General features: G+C 44.0%; 2 protein-coding genes across 5 annotated transcripts in view; one reads left to right on the top strand and one right to left on the bottom strand.

Annotated features, from left to right (window-relative positions):
* Positions 1-3,868: 3,868 nt before the first annotated feature.
* Positions 3,869-7,043, top strand: DUSP12 (dual specificity phosphatase 12). Its single transcript, XM_065847817.2, has 6 exons — positions 3,869-4,191; positions 4,285-4,398; positions 4,485-4,603; positions 5,423-5,519; positions 5,929-6,115; positions 6,702-7,043. The coding sequence occupies exons 1-6, from the start codon at positions 3,908-3,910 to the stop codon at positions 6,861-6,863; spliced, it is 963 nt and encodes a 320-aa protein (XP_065703889.2). The 5' UTR covers positions 3,869-3,907; the 3' UTR covers positions 6,864-7,043.
* A 573-nt stretch (positions 7,044-7,616) lies between these two features.
* Positions 7,617-20,958, bottom strand: part of ATP6V1A (ATPase H+ transporting V1 subunit A) — a 30,095-nt gene continuing 16,753 nt past the window's right edge. For all 4 annotated transcript variants that reach the window (XM_065851737.2, XM_071814280.1, XM_071814272.1 and 1 more), the window contains exons 6-15: positions 20,401-20,552; positions 19,421-19,583; positions 18,164-18,272; positions 17,296-17,418; positions 17,093-17,207; positions 15,922-15,985; positions 14,887-15,090; positions 13,193-13,287; positions 11,835-12,006; positions 7,617-9,873 (exon numbers count right to left, since the gene is read on the bottom strand). In XM_065851737.2, the coding sequence (XP_065707809.2) occupies positions 9,781-9,873; positions 11,835-12,006; positions 13,193-13,287; positions 14,887-15,090; positions 15,922-15,985; positions 17,093-17,207; positions 17,296-17,418; positions 18,164-18,272; positions 19,421-19,583; positions 20,401-20,552 (1,290 nt within the window). In that variant the 3' untranslated portion in view covers positions 7,617-9,780. The remainder of the gene's footprint in view (positions 9,874-11,834; positions 12,007-13,192; positions 13,288-14,886; positions 15,091-15,921; positions 15,986-17,092; positions 17,208-17,295; positions 17,419-18,163; positions 18,273-19,420; positions 19,584-20,400; positions 20,553-20,958) is intronic.

The raw sequence follows: 20,958 nt of genomic DNA, 5'->3' as shown, positions 1-20,958 counted from the left end.
ATGCAGCCTCAGTCGTGCAAAGCTCTTACGTGCTGAGCTGCCTATGGGCTCTGCCCCACAAATTTTATACTTGCCTCCTCCACAGGTTTTCACTGCAAAATTGCATCTTTTTTGCATTCCCTTGTCATCCATGGCCCCAGGAGCTGTTGCGAAGCGTAGTGGTCAAACCACAACTAGACCAAAGCTGGGGAGCCTCCATCTGTGGGCCCTACCTCTTGCCTCTGCCACTGGTTTTCGTTGTAGATGGTACTGTCTGCCCTTTCAAATTCATAGATTTGAAGGCTAACAGAGATGATTAACCACCGCTTAGTACTCATATAGTTCCTTGGTAATATAATTCCGCCGTAAAAATCATAGCCCCTTCAACAATGTGCACTTGCCTGCAGACTTCCTTCAAAATTGCTTGAGATGGTTCACCCAGTGTTTCCTGACAGTACTTTGCTCCAATTGTTAACTGCTTTCATGACTAAATGTCCATACAGAGTTTGCTCTGGTTTTAATTTCCACCTGTCTTTCTTTTCAGTATGTTTTTGTTGTTGTTGTTGTTTTGTTTTCCTGTCTTAGATTATATGGGCTGTTACTGAAAACTTGTATGAACTCTTTAAGGCTTTTTCAATAGGCTCTTTATTTTTAGCTGGTAGCAATGACAACTGGAAAGGAGGTTTTGCACAGGTAATGCAGTTCTATAGCTTAAAATAACCTAAACGAGAGCTGTCAGAGATTCTCTATCTCAGACACACAGTCCCAGTCTTCCCTTTGGGTCAGGTTTATGTGATTTAAAACTAATCCATCCAAAGAGGGGATTTGCCTTTGTCTGGAGCAGCTTGCTGGCTTGCCCACTGTGCAATCAGGCACTAGGGCAAGCAAAGGAGGTGAGGGAAGATGATGGCAAATCTTAAGCTGTGGTGGACTGGCCCTCTCAGAAGCCTTGGAGCCCATCTCAAGCACAAAGAGACATCTTGGTCTTCTTGGTGGGCCACCACTACTGCGTGGAAGCTCTACAGCTCTGGAAGCCGCTGTCCTACTGTCCATCTTGCAGCGAGGCTGACAACTTCTGCATGCTCCCTAGGCAAGGGAGTCCTCAAAGAGCACACGGGTAGCACCCTCAGCAGGATCTCTGTGTTGGCTGCAGCGTGACAGCAGCTCCCTAGTATGTCAGCTCCATCCGCCTCTGCTGCAGGAAGGGGATAACAATCTCCCTTCACACCAGGTTTCGGTTTCACCCCATCAGGTCTGAGTTGACGACCAGTCTCACCTCCTCTGCAGCCAAACAGCATCCTTTGAAGATCCAAGAGGCTCTTGCAGACCATTTTTGCAACAGTTTTGTTGCCTACAGCTGTCTCATCCAGAGCTGTGCTAGAACAATCTTCCCAGTGACAGATAAATCATGCTTTCAGGCTCTCTTATCTCATACAGGGGTAATAGGGTAAGGTTACACATCCCACATGAGGTGATAACTTTACCATAGCTCTTTCTAATGAAATCTGACATTTTAATTCTGCTCAGAAACTTGCAAGGTTTAGCCTATGCCGGAGAAAACTTGCAGCTACATGGTAGACCACAACTTGGACAAAAAGGCTTGAGGGGGAAGTGAAGCACTGGGGACTTTGGAGAGAAGAAGGAAAAGCTAAGGCTGGTGATGTGTTGGGTGGTAATGTTTTGCACGGTTCTCCTGCTAAGAGCTAAGGGAGAGTATCCTTACCTATGGGGGGAAAAGTGAGTGCTTTGTCTCCTTTTGCCATGGAACAGACCTGAACCTTATGATAGGCAGAAAAAAAGTGGCAGCACCAAGATTTCTGCATTGCCCTATAGTCTTCAGTGGTGTTACACGTAACTAACCTTGGAATTACCAGTAGGTATGACCCCTCTTGTCTATGCTGCAACGGATTTCAGTGCTGAATGCAAGTCACAGCTCAGTTAGCAGTAAGAGATCAGAATAAAAATCTGGATTTAGTTACAATGCTTATTTTGCAGTTCAAAATTCATGAGAGCTACTATAAAATAGAGTGGGGCAGTATTCAAGATGGGCCAGACATTTGATTTTCAGCAGCAAGACCATATTCAGATGTTATAAATGAAGCCAGTAAGGAATTATTTGGTCTGGCTTCCAGTTTAGGTTGCAATGGGAAGCATAACCTGCTCATAACGTGCCTAACAAAAATGTCTCACAGGGATGCAAAGCCTGTGACATTAAAAAGGTCCTTTCCACACCATCCTTGCCATTGGCATCACGGGACTACTCTGAGGAGGAAGGACAGCAGAAGTCAGAATGGGAAATTCAGACACTGGGTTTTCCCATGGTGCTCACCCCTGGTCTATCTGGATCTATTCTAACCCCTGCTGGAGATTGCATTGAAGCAAACTCCAGGCACCCATCTCAAAAGGGCAGCCCACTGACTCCATGCAGGAGAAACCAGTTACTAGAAAATCAGTCTGAGAGTGTCAGAGAGTCGTTTCCACCATATATCCAAAGTAAAACAAAAACAAACAAACAAACAAAAAAAAAAACAAAAACCCCCACCAACCCCAAACTAAATAAACCACAAAAACCCCACCAAAACCAAACCAACCAAACAAAACCAAAAAAACACACAAACAGTAGCAAATGGGGGCCTCAAACCCACAGGATTAATTTACAAAATAATGGGATTTTAATAACAACATATTGGGAGATTCTTTAACGATATGTATTTGTCGAGAGACAGGAAAGGGAGGTGTGATAGCCCTTGATTTTATAAAGGACGAGGTGAGACAGACACTTGTGGACATAGGGAGGAGAGAATTGCACTGGTACTCACAGATGTGTGAGGATTATTATGGAAATTATTACTTAAATATTGGTAAGGGAAAAAGACTGACACAAGTTCCCAGTACAAGTTGAGGAATGACCTGTTAGAAAGCAGCGTAGGGGAAAAGGACCTGGGGGTCCTGGTGGACAGCAGGTTGACCATGAGCCAGCACTGTGCCCATGTGGCCAAGAAGGCCAATGGCATCCTGGGGTGTATTAGAAGGGGGTTGGTTAGTAGGTTGAGAGAGGTTCTCCTCCCCCTCTACTCTGCCCTGGTGAGACCACATCTGGAATATTGTGTCCAGTTCTGGGCCCCTCCATTCAAGAAGGACAGGGAACTGCTGGAGAGAGTCCAGCGCAGGGCGACGAAGATGATGGAGTGGAGCATCTCCCTTATGGGGAAAGGCTGAGGGAGCTGGGTCTCTTTAGCTTGGAGAAGAGGAGACTGAGGGGTGACCTCATTCATGTTTATAAATATGTAAAGGGTGAGTGTCACGAGGATGGAGCCAGGCTCTTCTCGGTGACAACCAATGATAGGACAAGGGGCAACGGGTACAAATCGGAAGACAGGAGGCTCCATTTAAATTTGAGAAGAAACTTCTTCACAGTAAAGATGACGGAGTACTGGAACAGGCTGCCCAGGGAGGTTGTGGAGTCTCCTTCTTTAGAGACATTCAAAACCCACCTGGACACATTCCTGTGTAACCTCATCTAGGTGTTCCTGCTCCAGCAGGGGAATTGGACTGGATGATCTTTCGAGGTCCCTTCCAATCCCTAACATTCTGTGATTCTGTGATTTTGTTTCTCATGCCTGTCAAGGCCGTCGGCCCGCCATGGTTCCCACCAGGCACATCCCCAGCCGCCATCCCTGCAGACATGGAGAGGAGGCCCACGCGTGGCACCCCCTCCAGGAGTGGCCCCGGCCCTGCCGCCCTTCCCCCGGTGGCTCCCGGCTGGCCGCTGCCGGCGGGGCCGGGTCCAGCGCGCCACCGCCCGGCGACAACGCGGTCCCCGCCGCCTCCATGGCAACGCCCTTCCCGTGGGGCCTCGGGCCTGCCGGGCGAGGCACAGCGCCATGTTGGGAGTGGCGGCCCGCCCAGGCGCGGCGTGCTTGCTAGCATGTCGGCAGCCGCGGGTTGCCGGGGCGGTGGGATGGTGCCGGTGCTGCCGGGGCTCTACGTGGGCGGCGCGGAGTCGTGCACGTCCCCGGAGTCGCTGGCGGCGGCGGGGGTGGGGGCAGTGCTGACGGTGGACGCGGAGGAGCCGCCGGCGGTGCAGGGGCTGCGGGCCATGCACGTCCGGGTACTGGACGAGCCTGGCGCCGACCTGCTGAGCCGCCTGGACGACTGCGCCGCCTTCATCGGCGCGGCGCGGGCGGGCGGCTGCGCCGTCCTCGTCCGCTGGTGAGGGCTGGGGCGGCGGGGGCCGGGGGTGGCCGCTTCCCCCGGGCGCCGCTCCTCACGGCCCGGCGGTCCTGTCATGTCCTGCCCTTGCAGCCACGCCGGGGTGAGCCGCAGCGTGGCCGTGGTGACCGCCTACCTCATGAAGACGGAGGGACTCGGCTGGGAGGAGGCGTACGCCGCCGTCAGGGCCGCCAAACCCGACGCCGAGTGGGTCTCCGACTCCCGTCCGCGGTTCCCCGGTCCCTGCCCGCCCGGCGCCCCCTCACGCCGCTCTCCTCTCACCCCTGTCGCAGGGTGAACCCGGGCTTCCAGGGGCAGCTGAGGCTCTACGAGGCCATGGGCTGCTCCGTGGACAGCGCCAGCGCCCTCTACAAGCGATACCGGCTGCAGATGCTGACGGAAAGGTACCCCGGTGAGTGGCGGAGGAGGCAGCGGGGCTGAGCTGGGCCCTGGGAGCATCGGCCTTGAGCTGGGGCGGGTGCTCAGAGTGAAGGCTGGGGCCGACCCCCGAGGAGGAGGGTTCCAGGTGTGTCCTGAAATGGACACGGAAGGCCATGGTGGAGATGGTTGGCATGAGAGTATTGGCCTCAAATCACCAAGCCTCGATTTGGCTGGGCAAACATTTACATCGTACTGGTTCTAGAGAACTGTAGCTCATCAGTGGGACAAAACATGTCTTTGAGAAGTAAGATCCATAAGAGACTGTTCTCTTTAGGAAAAATTTGAAGTGCTAAAAGTCAATTTGATATATTTTCTGATTTTCATGTACCTGGCTAGGCAAACTTAATATCCTCTAAAAATAAGTCAATGGAATTAAAAAAATAAAACTAACAAGTGTGAAACAGAGGCAAAATTAAAATCAAGGTGTGAAGTAAACTTTTGTATTTTGATTTGCAAAAGGTTCACTGTAGTAAATATCTGTACATATGTGAAATTTTATGACAAAATAACAATCCATAGCTGTTTTGCAAGATGTCAGTGTTGCATATTCAGCAGGACAGCTCTCTCCATTTATGTGGCATTCTGCTTAGCAGTTCCCATTCATAAGCTGACTTTCTGTATGTGCACCAAAAGTTTGGCAGAACTGTTCTAACTCCTCCTCTGCCTTTACTTTCCGTTTAAGTAGGATAATAAAGTGAAATGCCACTATTTTACTATTTCTAAGGCCAAAGTCTAGATCCACAGAAATGCAGTGTGACTGCGTTGATCTGATTCATGACTCCCTCTGCAGAAATTCAAGACTTACCCCGAGAAGTCTTTGCTGTTGATCCAACCAGTATGTGCCAAACTCCAAACACAGAGGTTCTCTACAGGTGCAGGAAATGCAGGTACTAAACCTTTCATATTTCTCCATTAAATGTAATTTCGAAATTAAGGAACACAGCCTGTGTAAATTGATGGGCATGTCATTATTGTCAGGACAGGGATGGATTCTTCCCTGTTTCCATACAGTGTAGGCCACAAAAATTAGATAAAAGTACCTTTGAAATAAAAAACTTTTGTTCCATGAAGTTGTGCAGCACTCGTGCAGCCTAACCTGCTGCATTCTATAGGCAAGTGTAATAATACTGTGTGACTCTGTCAAGTTGCTTGCTCTGAAACCATAACTTCTAGTTTCCCCAGAAAGAAACTTATTGTATATTTTGGGATTTACTATGTTTCAACTACCTTTTATGGATTACTTAAAGTGAAATTGGATGTTTTACTTCTTTTTTTCCCCTCTGTCGTGGCGGGCAGGCGCGCTCTGTTCCGTAGCTCCAGCATTTTGTCCCACGTGGAAGGAAGCGGACCAGCAGCCTTTGCCCACAAGAGAATAACAGACTCTGTTCAGCTTTGTGGCGATGGCCGTGAGAAGTGCACCTCATACTTCACCGAGCCCGTGCAGTGGATGGAGCCAGCGCTGCTCGGAGTAATGGAAGGACAGGTGAAGGGGAGCATATGCCTTTTTGTGTGTGTTGTTTTGTTTCATTTGATTGTGAAGGCAGAACAAACTGTTTCCGTTCCCCGATGTGAAAGCCACCACACAAGGGCCTGGGTCTCCCAGCCTTTCTGGTGTGAATTTTGTAGCTTATGAACAGATTCTTAAATATCCTTATATAAGGAAATGAGCTGGTGATCTCATTGGCTGAGAACACTAGCCAGGGTGTTGGACAGGGTTTATCTGTGGTTTGTTTTTAGTATGAGAAGAGTTTGTGTGACTTATAAATCCTGTTGTGGTCTCAGGCTGACTGAGGCTTTCTGGCAACTGGGAAAACTGTCCTGGAACCATACCTGGTCCAAGCAGCTGCATTTCCCCCTGCTCCCTTCTTCCAGCAGTGCTGCTTGCTATACCCCAGGGCTAAGCAGCCATGCCAGTTTAGCTTTTTTGCCTGTTTTTCAGCCCATTTACCTTCCTGGAAGTGTTAGAAGGGAAAGAGCTGGCTCAGTGCAGGTTGCCACAATTTAACATACCATAGAAGTAGACCTACATCTGCATGAGCCTTAGACTGGGTCATGTGTTTTTCTTGCAGCTTCTATGTCCCAAATGCACATCGAAGCTGGGCTCCTTCAGCTGGCGGGGCGAGCAGTGTTCCTGCGGCCGCTGGGTGACACCTGCCTTCCAGATCCACAAAAGTCGAGTGGATGAAGTGAGGACGCTGCCAGTTGGGAACTTCCAAGCTGCCAAAACCTGAACTCGTTGCTTCTCTAGATGGATTTCACATCCATGGAGAACTGCTGGCTAGTCTGTGGTTGCTAGGAGTCAGCTTGTGACTTCCACACATTGATAATGTGATGGAATTACTTGAACATCTGCTGTATTCAAGCTTACTGTATCTCAAATATATATTAAATAGCAAAACACTTCCTCCAAAGAGGTGTTACACAGTGTCAAATATGTACAAAAACACCTGAATGTGATGTTTTTAGTATATTCTTACCTCATCTGTTGCTATTTACAGGAGGCCTCAACTCCTCATTTCCTTATCTTCTGATTCACAAGTTCCAATCACTTTGTCTGAAACACACAGCTGAGCCTTTAAGAGGTATATTCCACAACAGGAGGTATGGGGGAAATATTTGAAGGAACAAAGTGCCATAAAATGGTACAATTACAAGTGTTGCATTATCATGGATGGCAGCTACTAGCAGCAAAACGCAAGTTCACAGTTACACTTCCATTGTAAAAAAAGCAGTCCTAAAAATATCTACCCGAAGAATATTTACTACACTAACTCTTTTGTGTAATGTCTGAGGAGATGATGCATGCTGTACTGGAATGGCAGAACTTAAAGTATCACTGCCAAAGTGCTGCTTGCAGGTTTTAAGAAATCTCTAAAATGACAAAATAAAATTTGAAGCAAGCTGTGAGCTTTCCTGGTACTATGCGGTGTACACCACTGTGGCACAGGTTTGATTTGACAGAAGAAACTAACACAGATAAGACCTACTTTAAATCCATTTTATTTTAACTGACTTCAACTTTTTTTTTTTTAAATTTTCTTTTTTACACAATTTCCAGCAACATACATTATGAAATATACAAGATAGAGTAGGTGGTGGGGTTCTGCCCATCTTTTAATTCCTTCCACAGCTGTGGAGGGAAGACTTGCAGGACACAGCGAACATCAGAATCTCAACACTGAAAACAGACACAAAACAAAAAAAGACAAAAATATATATGAAACTGTTTGAACTGGTCACACTTCAGGGCCAGGTACAGCACAATAAATATTAGAACTGCATTACCTTAGACATTTTCTGTAAAGTTTATAACATCCTCTGTTTAAAGAGAAAAGAACATCTGTTTTCTAGCATGAAATGCTACATAGTACAATGGTGAACAGTACGAACGATGGGGAATTCAGCAAGGGCTTGGATGGTGACTACTCATTCACACATGCTCATTGGTAAAATAAGCAGCATACACCAAAAGTTTAGTGAGCTGTAAACTTAACCATTCATTATCAGAGTATCAGCTGGAGGAGCAGCTCCTTTTGGGAGAACCAAAAATAGTCAATCTCTCTAAGTTTCTCCCTGGCAGTCAGCGAGTTGATACCGTCATGGAAGTGGCAGCATTTGGTCCGCAGTGCGAGATCCCTTTGCATCACTACTGTTCAAAGTGGGCAGCTGGTGTAAATACTTCAATGCAGAATTAATGCTTACATAGCCATGCAACTGCCACAGTGTCACCTACAACAGCCACTGTTTCATGACCATAAGAAAGCAGTGGATGTCAGCTGGAACCCAGACGAGCAGAGAGTGCTGCAGGGCAAAGCAGCACCAGATGCCACCACAAGTGAGAGGGAGAGCCTGGAGAGAATGCCAGAGTTTTCTCTCTCAATGATACCAGTGCTGGGCTCTTGGATTTTGACAGAAAGGCTGCTCTGTGTTCATTCCTCTCATATATTTGCCAATAAACAAGCCCAGGTCACACCAGTTTTAGCTGCTGGACAGAGTGCTTCCAGACCACAGAGCAGAAAATCAAAGTCACTGGTTTCTTCTGCATAGTAATCAACAAGGCAGGAGTAAATACATATTGTACTTGTCAACCTTCCCTCCTTGTTCATCCCCTGCCCCCAGTTAAGCCTCCTACATTCCTCTTACGTGAGACCTGGGGACCTTCTGTGCCACCACTAAGAGGCCATGTGAACACAGGTGGAGGAGGAAGGTTAAGCACAAACTTTCCTTGGCATGACCTGGGCGTTGCACCTGGAGGCAACTGCATTGGCAGACAGCACCACCAGAGAAGGACTCTACTGGTCCACACAAGTGGCATTACTGTAACTTGCTATCCATGTCCTGCAGCAGACAGCAGCAGTCACAAGCTTCACAAACTAAAGCAGCTGAGTGTCATGAAATTTTATGGAGTGAGTGGGAGGCAAGAAGATAAAATTCTGCTGGAAGTTGGGCACCTATGGCTTTGATTTTAGCTGATGCTGAGTCCAACAGTCCTACCCGTATTGAGCAGGTAAATAAAACTATTTCTCCAGTGTACAAAAGCATACTGCCTGCATGTATGTGCTCATCTTCTAGTTAGTCACTTCTCACATGGATGTAGAACTACCACATTTCAATAACAGACTCGAATAAGGGTTGCAGAAGAGACAGAGTATAATTTTTGGTTGTATCAACATGTTATCAGAATATGGTCAAAAATTGTTTGACAATAGGGAGCTCTGTGTCATGATAGTCACTTAGCAAAGTGCCAGATCTAAATGCCCCTACTACTGCCAGCTCAGAACGTACCATGTGGCTGCATTAAGATCTACACCCCCTCTGCCAGTACAGCTCAGCTGGTTACATCCCAAGGTGAAAGACCATTTACCAGGAGAACTGGGAGAGGCAAGGTGAAATTTTTCCCACCCCAGAAGTGTACAACAGCATTATCTCACTCAGGCCCATTCACACATCACTCACCACTTCAGACACACAAAACAATGCCAAACACAAACGAAGAGGAATGTTTTGTAAAGAGACTCTCTATGAAAAGGGAAACATAGAGCTATTTATCAACTCAAGTACTGTTGCATCATTCTTGTAAGGTAGGGAAGCAGAGGAGTTGAGATGAGGAATTTAGAGGACAAACTGGAGTGGTCACAGAGGTTGAGTCTAGTCTTCCAGACTGCGAAATGCGTTCTGCATATCTTCAAACAGCTGAGCATAGTCCGCCTTGATTTTTGTTTCACCATCTTTGACAGGGTCCTGAAAGATAACACAGCAAATAAACAGATCCACTGGGAAAAGCCTCGGGTACTTAAGATAACCCTGCTTTGCCAGTGCTGTAACTTCTTGACCTTAGGATTCACACTTGCTAACTGCAGAGCAGGCATTTTAGCTCCATCTCTGGTTTCCTGTCTTACCAACAGCCACAAGATTTAAATCTCATTCTCTTTCCGTGTTCAGTGAGCAGGCAGACTGGATACTGGACAGAGAAATATTTTTCGTGAGCAGTGCTGACTTTATTTATTGAAAAGCAACTGATTTGGAGAGGATTCTGTAGGATTCTGTACTACTGAGGGTCTTAGTTAATGCTGTGTGATTCAAGCGCTTCAGCGACAAACACCAGCTCCCATCCCCAAACCAAATGGAGTATGGATCTCTGTGACTCAGAAATGCTCTGCTGCACTTTTTGGGGTGTATCATTTTAAGTGCAACAGTTACTTTGCCATCATTTGGAGGTCGCTCAGTTCCAATTAAAACCTCATTGTGAAATCATAACAAGGCTCAAGAACATCTTCATACAGCTTCAATTTGTCAGACAACTTTTAATGAAAGACAAGGGCAACAAATGTAACAATCGGCTTTGCTCTGAAGCTGCAAGGCATTCCTGCAAGAAGCATTAACTGCCAGGCTGTGAAATCTGTTCAGTGTAATCACTGTTTCTTTCTCAGTGCTACATTCCTCTGGGTCAGCACAACTCTTGGGAAACACAGAGGACTTACAATTGCGCGTGCACTTCTTCAGTATTTCTCTGAAGTACAGAGACCGCAGGATACAAGACATTTAAATTCTCATGCCTTTTAGACCATTACCAGGAAATATAATTTTCCTTTCAGAACTACTAATGTATCAGAGGGCCGGCTCCACTTAACATGTATTCACTCTCTGGATTCCCTTTTCCAGTCATGCTGTCCACTGTTCTGCTGTATGCCAGATGTCTTCTGGTGGCCGAATTATGTAAAAAGTGTATTACTTTCTCTAGCTCTATAGAATCACCTCTCAAAGAAGCTCATGTGCCCAAGTCTATCCTGTTGTGTTCTTGGTGCTTTGAGAATAGATACCAGGGATTTGCTTGCTGCAGAAACAAGCCAGTACCCTGCAGGAACAGAATATATTGGCACACCAGAACACTTGATTTTAAATGTAATTTTATCCTATGGTACTTGTTCTTGAAAGATTTGCAAGAAAGGCTTTTAAGAGTTATAACAGAACAAGCATCATACTTCATAGAGATCATTCCTTAGATACTTTAACACCAGATAGCATATAGGTTACTGTCCTACCAGGAACTGCTACACCAGCATACTCTGGATGAGTTTTAAGAAAGCTGTGCTCTAAAAAGATGGCTACTGGCGTTATCCAGAGCAGATGCTCTGAGCCACTTGTTTTCTCTTTAGCCCAAGTTGAAGCTACTGTTCCCTTCCTCTCCTCCTAGTTATCTGCCTTAGGCCCTGAAGCCAAACACAGGGGACATCATGTATTACTGCAGGCAAATGGCATTTCTTAACTTCCTTTTAACATAGCTTGATCAACATTTCTGTCATTCACTTTTTAGCACACTCTTGGATTTAAAATTTAGGCTGCTTTTATCTGCTAATAGTCTCCTTAGAATATTTTTATATATTACTTATGGAATTTTATCACAAACCCCCCAAAACAAACAGGAAAGATGCTTGTACTATTACCATCAATACAGGTAACAAAAGAGAGTATCAAAGATGAGGTGGCCAAGGCTCCGCAGCCAGCATCACCCAACAAGATTTCCGTACTAACCATTCCTGTGCCAAACTAAGGCCATTTCTTAAGTGTACTCGAAATAATTGCAAAATGTTTCTGTTCATAGACCTTTAATCTAAGGCAACTCATGACCACCTTTGAGTAACAGCCTTTCAGAGGCACCGGAAGCTCAAAAAACAGTGCAAGCCAGTTCCTTACAAACATACCTTGAATTTCATGGAGGTAAGTCTGTAGAGAATTTCACTCATGTTCTCTCGGATGATGGACCACGTGATCTTATTGTCGCTCTGGGCTGTGGTTTCTACAGCACGGCGTGCCATATCATAAAATGCAATCATATTGGAAAGCATTCCCACAGTTTTGTAGAAAGGGCAGAACCTGATGGAACAGAAGATCTGTCAGACATTTTGGAATAGTGAGCAGGACAAACCTCTGCTCCTGCCTTCACAACAAACTGAATTCTCACCTGAAAGAAAAAGTGCTAGCCTGCTCTACTCCAGGTATTTTTGATACAGGCCATCAAAGGAGAGAGACCCCTTCTAATAGGTCCCACATGTTTCAATAGGTGAATCATAGGCTAAGAGAATCATCCTGAGTGAGGCTTCTGAAACAGCACTCAAACACAGGGCAAAACAGGAGAATACAGGAACCATCACTGTACAAGTCTCACATTTCAATCTGTGCCAATGCTAACAAGAAATGGAAAACACCAGAGCAGCTAATGGAATTCCTCCTCCCTCTTTTGTCCATCATGGGAACAGCCTTCCTGCACGGAGCCTGGGATGACCTGACAGCTCTGCAAGTTATTTGCTCACAGGAAAGGGAGTGTTTCTACGACAAGAGCACTCCACACACACAAAAAGCTCAATTTTTAATGGGTAAATGAATGCCATGGAACATACCTCCTTATTATTTATACATGACATCGTGCTACTTCCTGCGCTTCCCTAATGCATACAAGCATACCTGCCCTAGTAACCTAATCAAAGGTATACGCCATTACAGAATGATGTATCTTTGGTGATTAAGTATTTCAAGACCTACTGGGCCTGGAGAACGAAACGAAGCACAAAAGGCCCCTTGTCAAGCTGTTAAAACACAAGGATAGCATGGAAAGAAGCAAAGCGGGCAGGGGTAATAATTACTGCACTAGGGAAAAGATCCAGTAAGGTACTCAAGTAGTATGGAACAGTAACTGAAAACAGATTCTTGCAGTCATCCATGCACTGTTAGAACAAAAAGGAAGACTTCGGGTGTTGTCTGTGAAAACACAGTGGTCCTCTCCTCCTCCAGAGGAGAAAAGGACATATTATTGCAGAAATATTGGCTAAGTGAACAACAGATGAAGGCCTGAGAAACTCAAAGGATGTGACTGCATTTGGAAAAGGTCTGCATGCCTGGGGTAAGACAATGTGAATACACTGACGGCCTCCCTAAGTGCAGTTCTTCCATTTGTTTATGGTGAGTAAAATTAATTTCTGCAGTGATTGGTTTCCAAGTAAAACAGCCATCTAAATCCAGACTCCACAGGACCAAGAGGGCAGAGTGGCCAGTCAGATCTTACCTGTCATAAGGTGTATAACCATTCTGTTGCAAGAAGTCATCTTTTATCAGCTTTGCAACCTCCAAGGTAATTTTATCTGTTTCTGCCAAGGAAGCCTAGAAAAGTAATGTATGCTGTTAGTTTAGTACTCAAGTCCATGAGGACAGAGCATGTACTGGCCAAGAACAGTTCTCTTTCAGTACGTGTTTTCTTCCCACCCTCTTAAGACAGCTTCCAACAGAATTCTGCCTTTTGGGTATTTCTTACTACCTGCTGCAGAACAGCCAATTAAATTGATAGTCAAATAAAGATGGGACAAACAGTCCATAAGTCCACTGTAGTCCATCTGATGATAAACAATGGAAAGGAAGTTTCCTTTAAGATAACAGAAAAGCCACTAGACACAGAAAATGCACACAGCTCTGCTATGACATACATTGAAACAACACCTTCCTACATAAAGAGGTAAATTAATTTTCACCTTCCTCAGTTCTTATGTCCATGGAAGAAAAGCCAGGTCTCAGCATGCTAGACCAACAATTAATCTTACGGATTTGATACTAGTCTCCACAGCTACCCATGGGCTTTCCCTGTCTGGCATTCAAGAAAAGAAGTTGATGACAATGCCTGTCATACTCCACAGGAAAGCCACAACCCCCCAAGGAATGGATTCTACCCTGTTTTGTAAACTAGTCTTTTAGAACATGTTTTTCTAAATAGGAAACCGCAGAAAGCCCTAAGATCACGTTTCCTTTTCTTTGAAGACACATCTAGAGAAGAGAGATCTGCTAGGCAAGACAGAGTGAAGGGCCTCATCTTGATTGGGCTGGAACATTTATGAGTAGGGAGAACATCAGGAACAAACTTCCTCCGAATAACTGTAGTTAATATATGTTACCACACACCACTACCACCTTGTAAATCAGAACAGCTCATCCAAATATCACAGGATTAAATTACTGTCAAGTATGTGCTAGGCACCTGTCAATTATTATATTGACAGTACTAAGATGAAACACAGAGTTTTCACTGGGTCCCTTTTGAGAGTTCTCAAGGGAAATTTTCCTGTCCAAATTCAGCCTTCTCTCCCAAAACAGTGAACAAAGGAAATTAAAGCATGCCTGTAAAATAGAGCCACATGTTATGTCACAGGTTTCCTCTGAGAAAATAGGTAATCATCAGTTTTTAGAAAAAGCAGACATCACTTCTGTTTCTACAGGCCAGCTTGTAAATGCCAACACCTCTGTTCTGCAGCTGGCAACATGATTTCTAATAAATTTTAACCCTTCAGATTACTTGAACAGCAAAGATCAGTTTGCATACTTTCTCTTACAAAGATTACTTCCAATGGAGAACTATTGTAGCTTGCAACAAAGGGCACTTCAGCAGGATGACAACACTGAAGAAGGTGAAGTTCCTTAATGCCAGCATTAGATGCCCTGCAATCTAATTTACATGAGAAAAGTAGCATCAAACCAAGGTTTGTCAAATCTAAGATAATACTTATCATTAGAAATCAAACAGTATGTAAGAAAGTTGGAATAAAGCACAGTTAGAGGCAGGAAAGTCTGACATCTCCCAGTCACCATTTGCCTTTTTTGCACAACAGAGTATCCATCAAGTCTGGTCTAAGACATGGTCACAAGCCTGCACTAGCAGTAAGGAAATGGAGGATGGATCACTGACACCGTATTTCCTCACAGTTGATTACTCACCTTCCCCACAAGCTGCACAATCTCTGCAAGGTCTTCTTCTTCCTGTAGGATCTCTTTGGCCTTTGTCCTGAGAGGGACAAACTCTGTAAAATGCTTGTCATAGTACTCATCCAGGGCACGTGTGTATTTGCTGTAACTGATCAGCCAGTTGACAGAGGGGAAGTGTTTGCGTTGTGCCAGCTTCTTATCCAGGCCCCAGAAAACCTGTCAGAAGCCAGAAAGATCAACCAATGATCCAAATAAAGGATGAACCAAAATAATTGAAGGCAAAACAACAAAAAAAGAACCCACAGCCCCCCACCCCCAAAGAACAAAAATAAACAACAACAAAAACCACCACCACCAAAAACCACAACAATACAAAAAGGAAGTCTGAGCACATGCAGCACGGCAAAAGCTAACATGAAAGCCTGAGAATGAAGAAGGCGGCCTTCCTTATGTTAGTTTAACTACAGGAGTGACTTTCAAATACAGTTCTCAAAAGATGATACACCTTATGATACACCTTTTATGCTAAGTTCAGACTTACCAGCTTGAGACTCCTCATAAGGGAGAAGTCAACCATAATAACAATACTGGAGTCAAATTAAGCGGACCTCTATTAGACATAACTCCTTTTCTCAAAAGAGGCCTGGGCAATCAGTTGCAAAATGTTCTTCTCCCTGTCAGCAGCGCTGAGAATTTTTTCATGGTTTCAATGCACCTATTAAGAGTGGTTCACATTCCACATCAGTTGAGAGTAGCCACATTTAAAGTGCAGCCCAAAGGGCAGTGATCAGGAAGCACACGGATGTGCCTGAGCAGTCAGTGTTGGAAGGAATTGCTGCCTTCGCTCCCTCTTCCAAAGGGATCTCAAACATGTCAGTTCAGAGATCAAGGTCACCTTTTACACTGTTAGAGCATTTTCCAAAGCACCCTACAAAGCTGCTTGTGTCAAATTGGAACTCACACTTCAGCCACTGGCACAAATGCACTGAAGCACAATCACTGAGTCTAACAAAGTGAACAGAAAAGATGCAACATCGTGGGACATACCTGAACAATACCCAGAGTAGCAGATGTGACAGGATCAGAGAAGTCACCACCTGGGGGAGACACACTGAGCAGGAAGAGAGAAGGAGAAGTTATCACAATTGTTTTCACAGACTGAACTGAAGTAGCGAATGTATGACTTCATAGCACAGTGATCAATAGAAACCAGAAAAGTCAACATAATTTCAAGTAATCAACAGATCGCAAGCTTCCACTTCAGAAAATGTTTAATGCATATCCACACAGGTGTAATATTAAGCATACTAAGAAATATAGTTATATCAGTAACTGATAGTATCAAGGCACAATTTCAGTCACTTTTGCACTAACTCCAACTTGGATTATCAAACCTCTCTCAACTGGAACAGATTCAGCAAGTGTGCTGATGGGACACCTTGAAACACAGTGCAATAATTACTCTACAGAAAACAATATCCCAGTTTGAAATTATTGCAGATATTCACCTATCCAATAACCACTTCAACTTCATTTGGGCTTGAAATCCTAATACATACCTTCCCAGAGATTAAAAAATTATCTTCCGGCCTCAAAAGAACAATGCATTTGTGTATGTATGTTGTGGACAGCAGAACTAAGCAGAGCAAAAAAGAGACTCTAGGTACTCTTGCAGATGCTAGAGGCTCTCCTGAAAATGTGTCAGGGCGGAAATTCACTTTGCCCACATTATGATATACAAATCATTATAGACTAGAAGAATGTCTGGGGATTTCTGCTTTTCACAGACCATTGGAGCTTGAGTTACGTTGCTCTACTCTATCTAAGCAAGCGAATCACAATTCATTATGCCCTGAAGTGCACACACTGCTGCTTTAACTCTCCCTTCTTTCCTGCTGAGTGTGGTTTGACGTCCTTTTCAGCAATGGCTCTAATGACATTCTTTTCTGAGCTGTTTCCTCCAATCGCTGCAAGTGACTGCGATTCCACACCTCACAGAACTACCTGTCTACACTCATTCTTTCTGCCCCCACGCAAAATTTAATGGTAGTTGAGGGTGAACAGAGACTAAATATCTACCTGCTCATTCACATATTTTAGTTCTGCAGCTGCACAGAGCAACAAGACCTTCTTTTTTCCAAAAAAATAGGTACTTTGACATACAAAAACACAGAGGAAGAACTGCAGCCAATGCAAAGCAAATAAATGCAACACTCACGCTCCAACAATGCTGACACTGCCTTCCCTTTCAGGATTTCCCAGACACTTCACTCTGCCAGCTCGCTCATAGAACGAGGCTAGACGGGCACCAAGGTAGGCTGGATAACCACTGTCTGCAAATACCAACACACAGAAACTGTGTTAAAGGTTCAGAGTTTAAAGGATGCATTTACAAGACTGGACTGAGAAAAGACTACTCACCAGCTGGCATTTCAGCCAGTCGCCCTGAAATTTCTCTGAGGGCCTCAGCCCATCGGGAAGTAGAGTCTGCCATCATACTGACATGGTAGCCCATGTCCCGGAAATACTCAGAAAGGGTGATTCCTAGAACAAAGACAGTGTGCTGCAGGATACAGTTCAGAAAGGAATTCTATGCTTGTATCTTGTCACTAAGATGCAAATAAACCATTCTGATGGCAATAAATACTGAAAATTACTCCTCCTTCTCATAAGATCATGTCCTTGCCATCTTTTGTTGTTACTGCTGCTGTTTATTTCTTCTCATTCTCCCCATTTTGTCTCATCTTATGTCCCTGTGTATTTCTTTGAGGAGACATGGCAATGTCAGTGATGCTACTCTTTGCCTCATTGAAGCCATGAACAAAGCCTTTTCTTACTGTAAAATGTCTCCTTTCCTTTCAAACTACCAGAATACAACAGTGAGGAAAGGTCATCTTTTATCTTAATTATCTGTCAACTTTTTACAAAAAAAGAATCTAAAAAACACCTCGAAGGGGCTGTAAAGGAAAGAAGACTAGCCTGCCAACTCAAGAGAATACTATTCCTGTGCATTGAGTGGCTGTACTTATCAGCAAAACGCTATTCACAAACAAAAGCTTACACAACACATCGAGAAAAACATATGAGAGCTGGTGCAGTAAGTTCATTTCAAAAGCAAAATTTACTCAATATTCAGAAATTGTGATTATATATAAGCAAGCCAAATTCAAGGCAAACAAGGCCCAAAAGGGCTGGCTCCCAAAACTAAGGAGGTTTCTTGGAAATGAAAATACTAGAGCATGATGGCTTGCTTGACACAGGGTCTTTTCCATCCTCCTGTAAATCTTACCAGTATAGATAGAGGCTTCCCTGGCAGCCACAGGCATGTTGGAGGTATTTGCTACCAGAGCTGTTCTCTTCATGATGCTTTCTACCTTTCCATCAACTTCCATTGTTAACTAAAAAGCAAGAAAATAAAAAAATGTAACAGAAGTATGTTTTTTGTTGTTGTTGATTGTTTTTTACTGTATTACTTGCCTTGTATCAGGACACTCTCCTCAGAGCTACTCTACCAAGACCAGAGGCTAGATTCAAGCTTTCAGGATGCTGCTGGTTTGCCTTCTGGACTGTACACAGTTTAACTTTTAACATACATGCCTCAGCTTCATCTCATCTTCTGCAACTAGCAAAACCCTATTGATTCCATTCAAATGACTAATGACAAATCCACCACATCAGGAGGTACGTTATCTTCTCTCAGTTTACTATGCTGGAAAAGCCAAAAATCAGCCTCCTGCCATAAGCCCATCAGGAATCTGAGAGCTTGCTTTCCCACCTACACTGATACCTGTTTGTCTTTGACGGCTGGACATAAAACTGCCCAAGTGAAGCCTCAGAAGCACCTGAACAACAGAATACATATCCTGACATTTGAGTATCTTGACATTTACTTTTTTCATGGCCACCTCAGCTTGACTTTCTCATCTTGTAATCAGTCAACATGCCCAAGCCTTTTACTGCTTATTTTTGACAGTGGAGTTTCAACACAACTGTTCAGACTATTTGGCTTCTTTCCCATATTTTACAGAAGAGTGTGCCACAACCATTTCACTAACATATAACAACAGGTAGAAGGACTGGTAAACCTGTGGCACCTTTCTTTTTTTAATCCAGGAATTTTCTACTTCCTTCAGAAGGTATTCCAAAGCCTAACATGTCAAACTAATATCTGGTAACTGTTTGTATCACCACTCTGCACCCTGCAAATACAGATACTGCATTAGCTATGCACAGTTACTTTAAAAGACATTACCAGTGAAAGGTAAGGTGCTTATAACCACGCTAAATTACATCCTGGCATTCATTTTGGCTTGATTTTAAACAAGTTAGAAGGTACACCCAAAAACTAGTTCAGATGAAGAGCCACTGAAATTATTCCTGAACAAGCCAAAGGGGTTTTTTCCTACTAGAGTCAGAACTTATAGCAGGGAGGCAAGAAGATCATTTCAAGTCACTCTACCAATATGCTATTTTATTCAGTTATAATGCCAGTACAATAGCAAATCTTGCCAAGAAGGTTTACTCTCCATGAATTCTCCATACTAACCTCAGGGAAATCTCTCAGTACTTCAGACATTTCATTTCCTCGTTCTCCACAGCCTACATAAATGATGACATCACTGTTGGAGTATTTTGAGAGAGACTGTGAGATCACAGTCTTCCCACAACCGAATGCCCCAGGAATCGCTGTTGTACCCCCTTGTACACACCTGAATAAAGAAAAAGGACTCTGATTTGCAAGGAACTCAAATCCAGCTCTCTCCAATCCTAGAACGTGTTTTTTTAAAAACTCACTAATTAAAAGCAGAGCAACAGGAATCACATTCAGTGTTCTGGGTAAGAAGCGCATAGGTATTTCACCAAAACAAAAGACTGAGGGAATAAAGTACCCTTTTCCTTTGCTGCTCTTGAAGTACATGAGTTATGCTGCTACAACAGCTAGACTTACAGGGTTGAAACATAGCAGTTTTCACAGCTGGAAGCACTGATGGAATGCAAATACTAGGAAAAGAATAACTGTACTTAGCTGTGTACTATGAGAATAAACAGCAATATGTTAGGACCAAAATTACTGAATTAAGTGTCTTGAAAGTTAGCTACTTAAAGGAGCATTTTGTGTTACAGTTAAGTGCAACAGTCTTCGTAAGTAGTGACCACAAAATCACTGGGAACTATGCATTCGCAAGACCATGGAACGAGATCCTACTTATGTGTTCAAATGGAGATATTAAGCATGAAAGTTCTAACCTTTCTGTAGATTTGCCATGATTATTTTAAATTTATGCTTTTCTAGATTAATGCACTAGAACTGTCTTGTTAAACTTCTCTTTCTTTTTCCACTAGTAGGTTCTCCTGTCAAATATACAAATATGAGGAATTCAGCTAAAGATTTTTTGAGATGATGCTGTGATGCATATTGAAAGCTTGGGGTCTGTCTGACCTTAAAAAAAAATTAACACCTCCTCCTCCACTTCCCTCACAAAATAGAGATTTGTTACATACTAGAAAATAAAGAGTAGTACTTACGGGAAGAGGGCATCTAGGACCCGTTGGCCAGTTAATAAAGGATGATTGGCTGGTAACTTCTCCGTAACAGGACGGACTTGACGTACAGGCCAGACCTGGACCATAGTGAACTTCTCCTTCACGCCCTCAAACTCCAGCTCTAAGACAACATCCTACCAGGGAGCACCAGACATCTCAAGTAAGCAAACAGTTGCACACTGGACCAGCACACAAATTCTCATCTCAACTACGTATTTGATACCACCACAGACTTCTCAGAACCCCAACACACTATCAGCCCCTCTAGAGGGAAGGTTCTTTCCCTTATTTACAATGCTACTGGGGAAAAAAAAGTGCAAGATGTGGCTTCAACTCAAATTATGCTTTTGAAGAGCAACTGAATTTCACATATTCATAAGATACTGTAGATATCCAGAGGTCAAACACAGCACACTGAAGTGTCACTGGCAAGTCATATGCACAGACAACTACTGCATAAGATAATCACATCATCCCTGCAGGCAGGGTAGCAAAAGCAATCATTAACTCAGACATCTTGTTGCATGAAACACTTTCTAG

This window comes from Patagioenas fasciata, chromosome 1, assembly GCF_037038585.1.
Source record: "Patagioenas fasciata isolate bPatFas1 chromosome 1, bPatFas1.hap1, whole genome shotgun sequence".
Lineage (NCBI taxonomy): Eukaryota > Metazoa > Chordata > Aves > Columbiformes > Columbidae > Patagioenas > Patagioenas fasciata.
Note: the sequence above shows the minus strand (reverse complement) of the source record. Positions and strands in the feature narration are given on the sequence as shown.

What these genes read in the sequence shown, in the direction of transcription:
- DUSP12 (XM_065847817.2), top strand. Translation starts at nt 3,908, where the DNA reads ATGTCGGCAGCCGCGGGTTGCCGGGGCGGTGGGATGGTGCCGGTGCTG. An exon ending in GCCGCCAAACCCGACGCCGA is followed by an intron (nt 4,399 to 4,484) that starts GTGGGTCTCCGA and finishes CCCCTGTCGCAG; the next exon opens with GGTGAACCCGGGCTTCCAGG. An exon ending in GCTGACGGAAAGGTACCCCG is followed by an intron (nt 4,604 to 5,422) that starts GTGAGTGGCGGA and finishes CTCCCTCTGCAG; the next exon opens with AAATTCAAGACTTACCCCGA.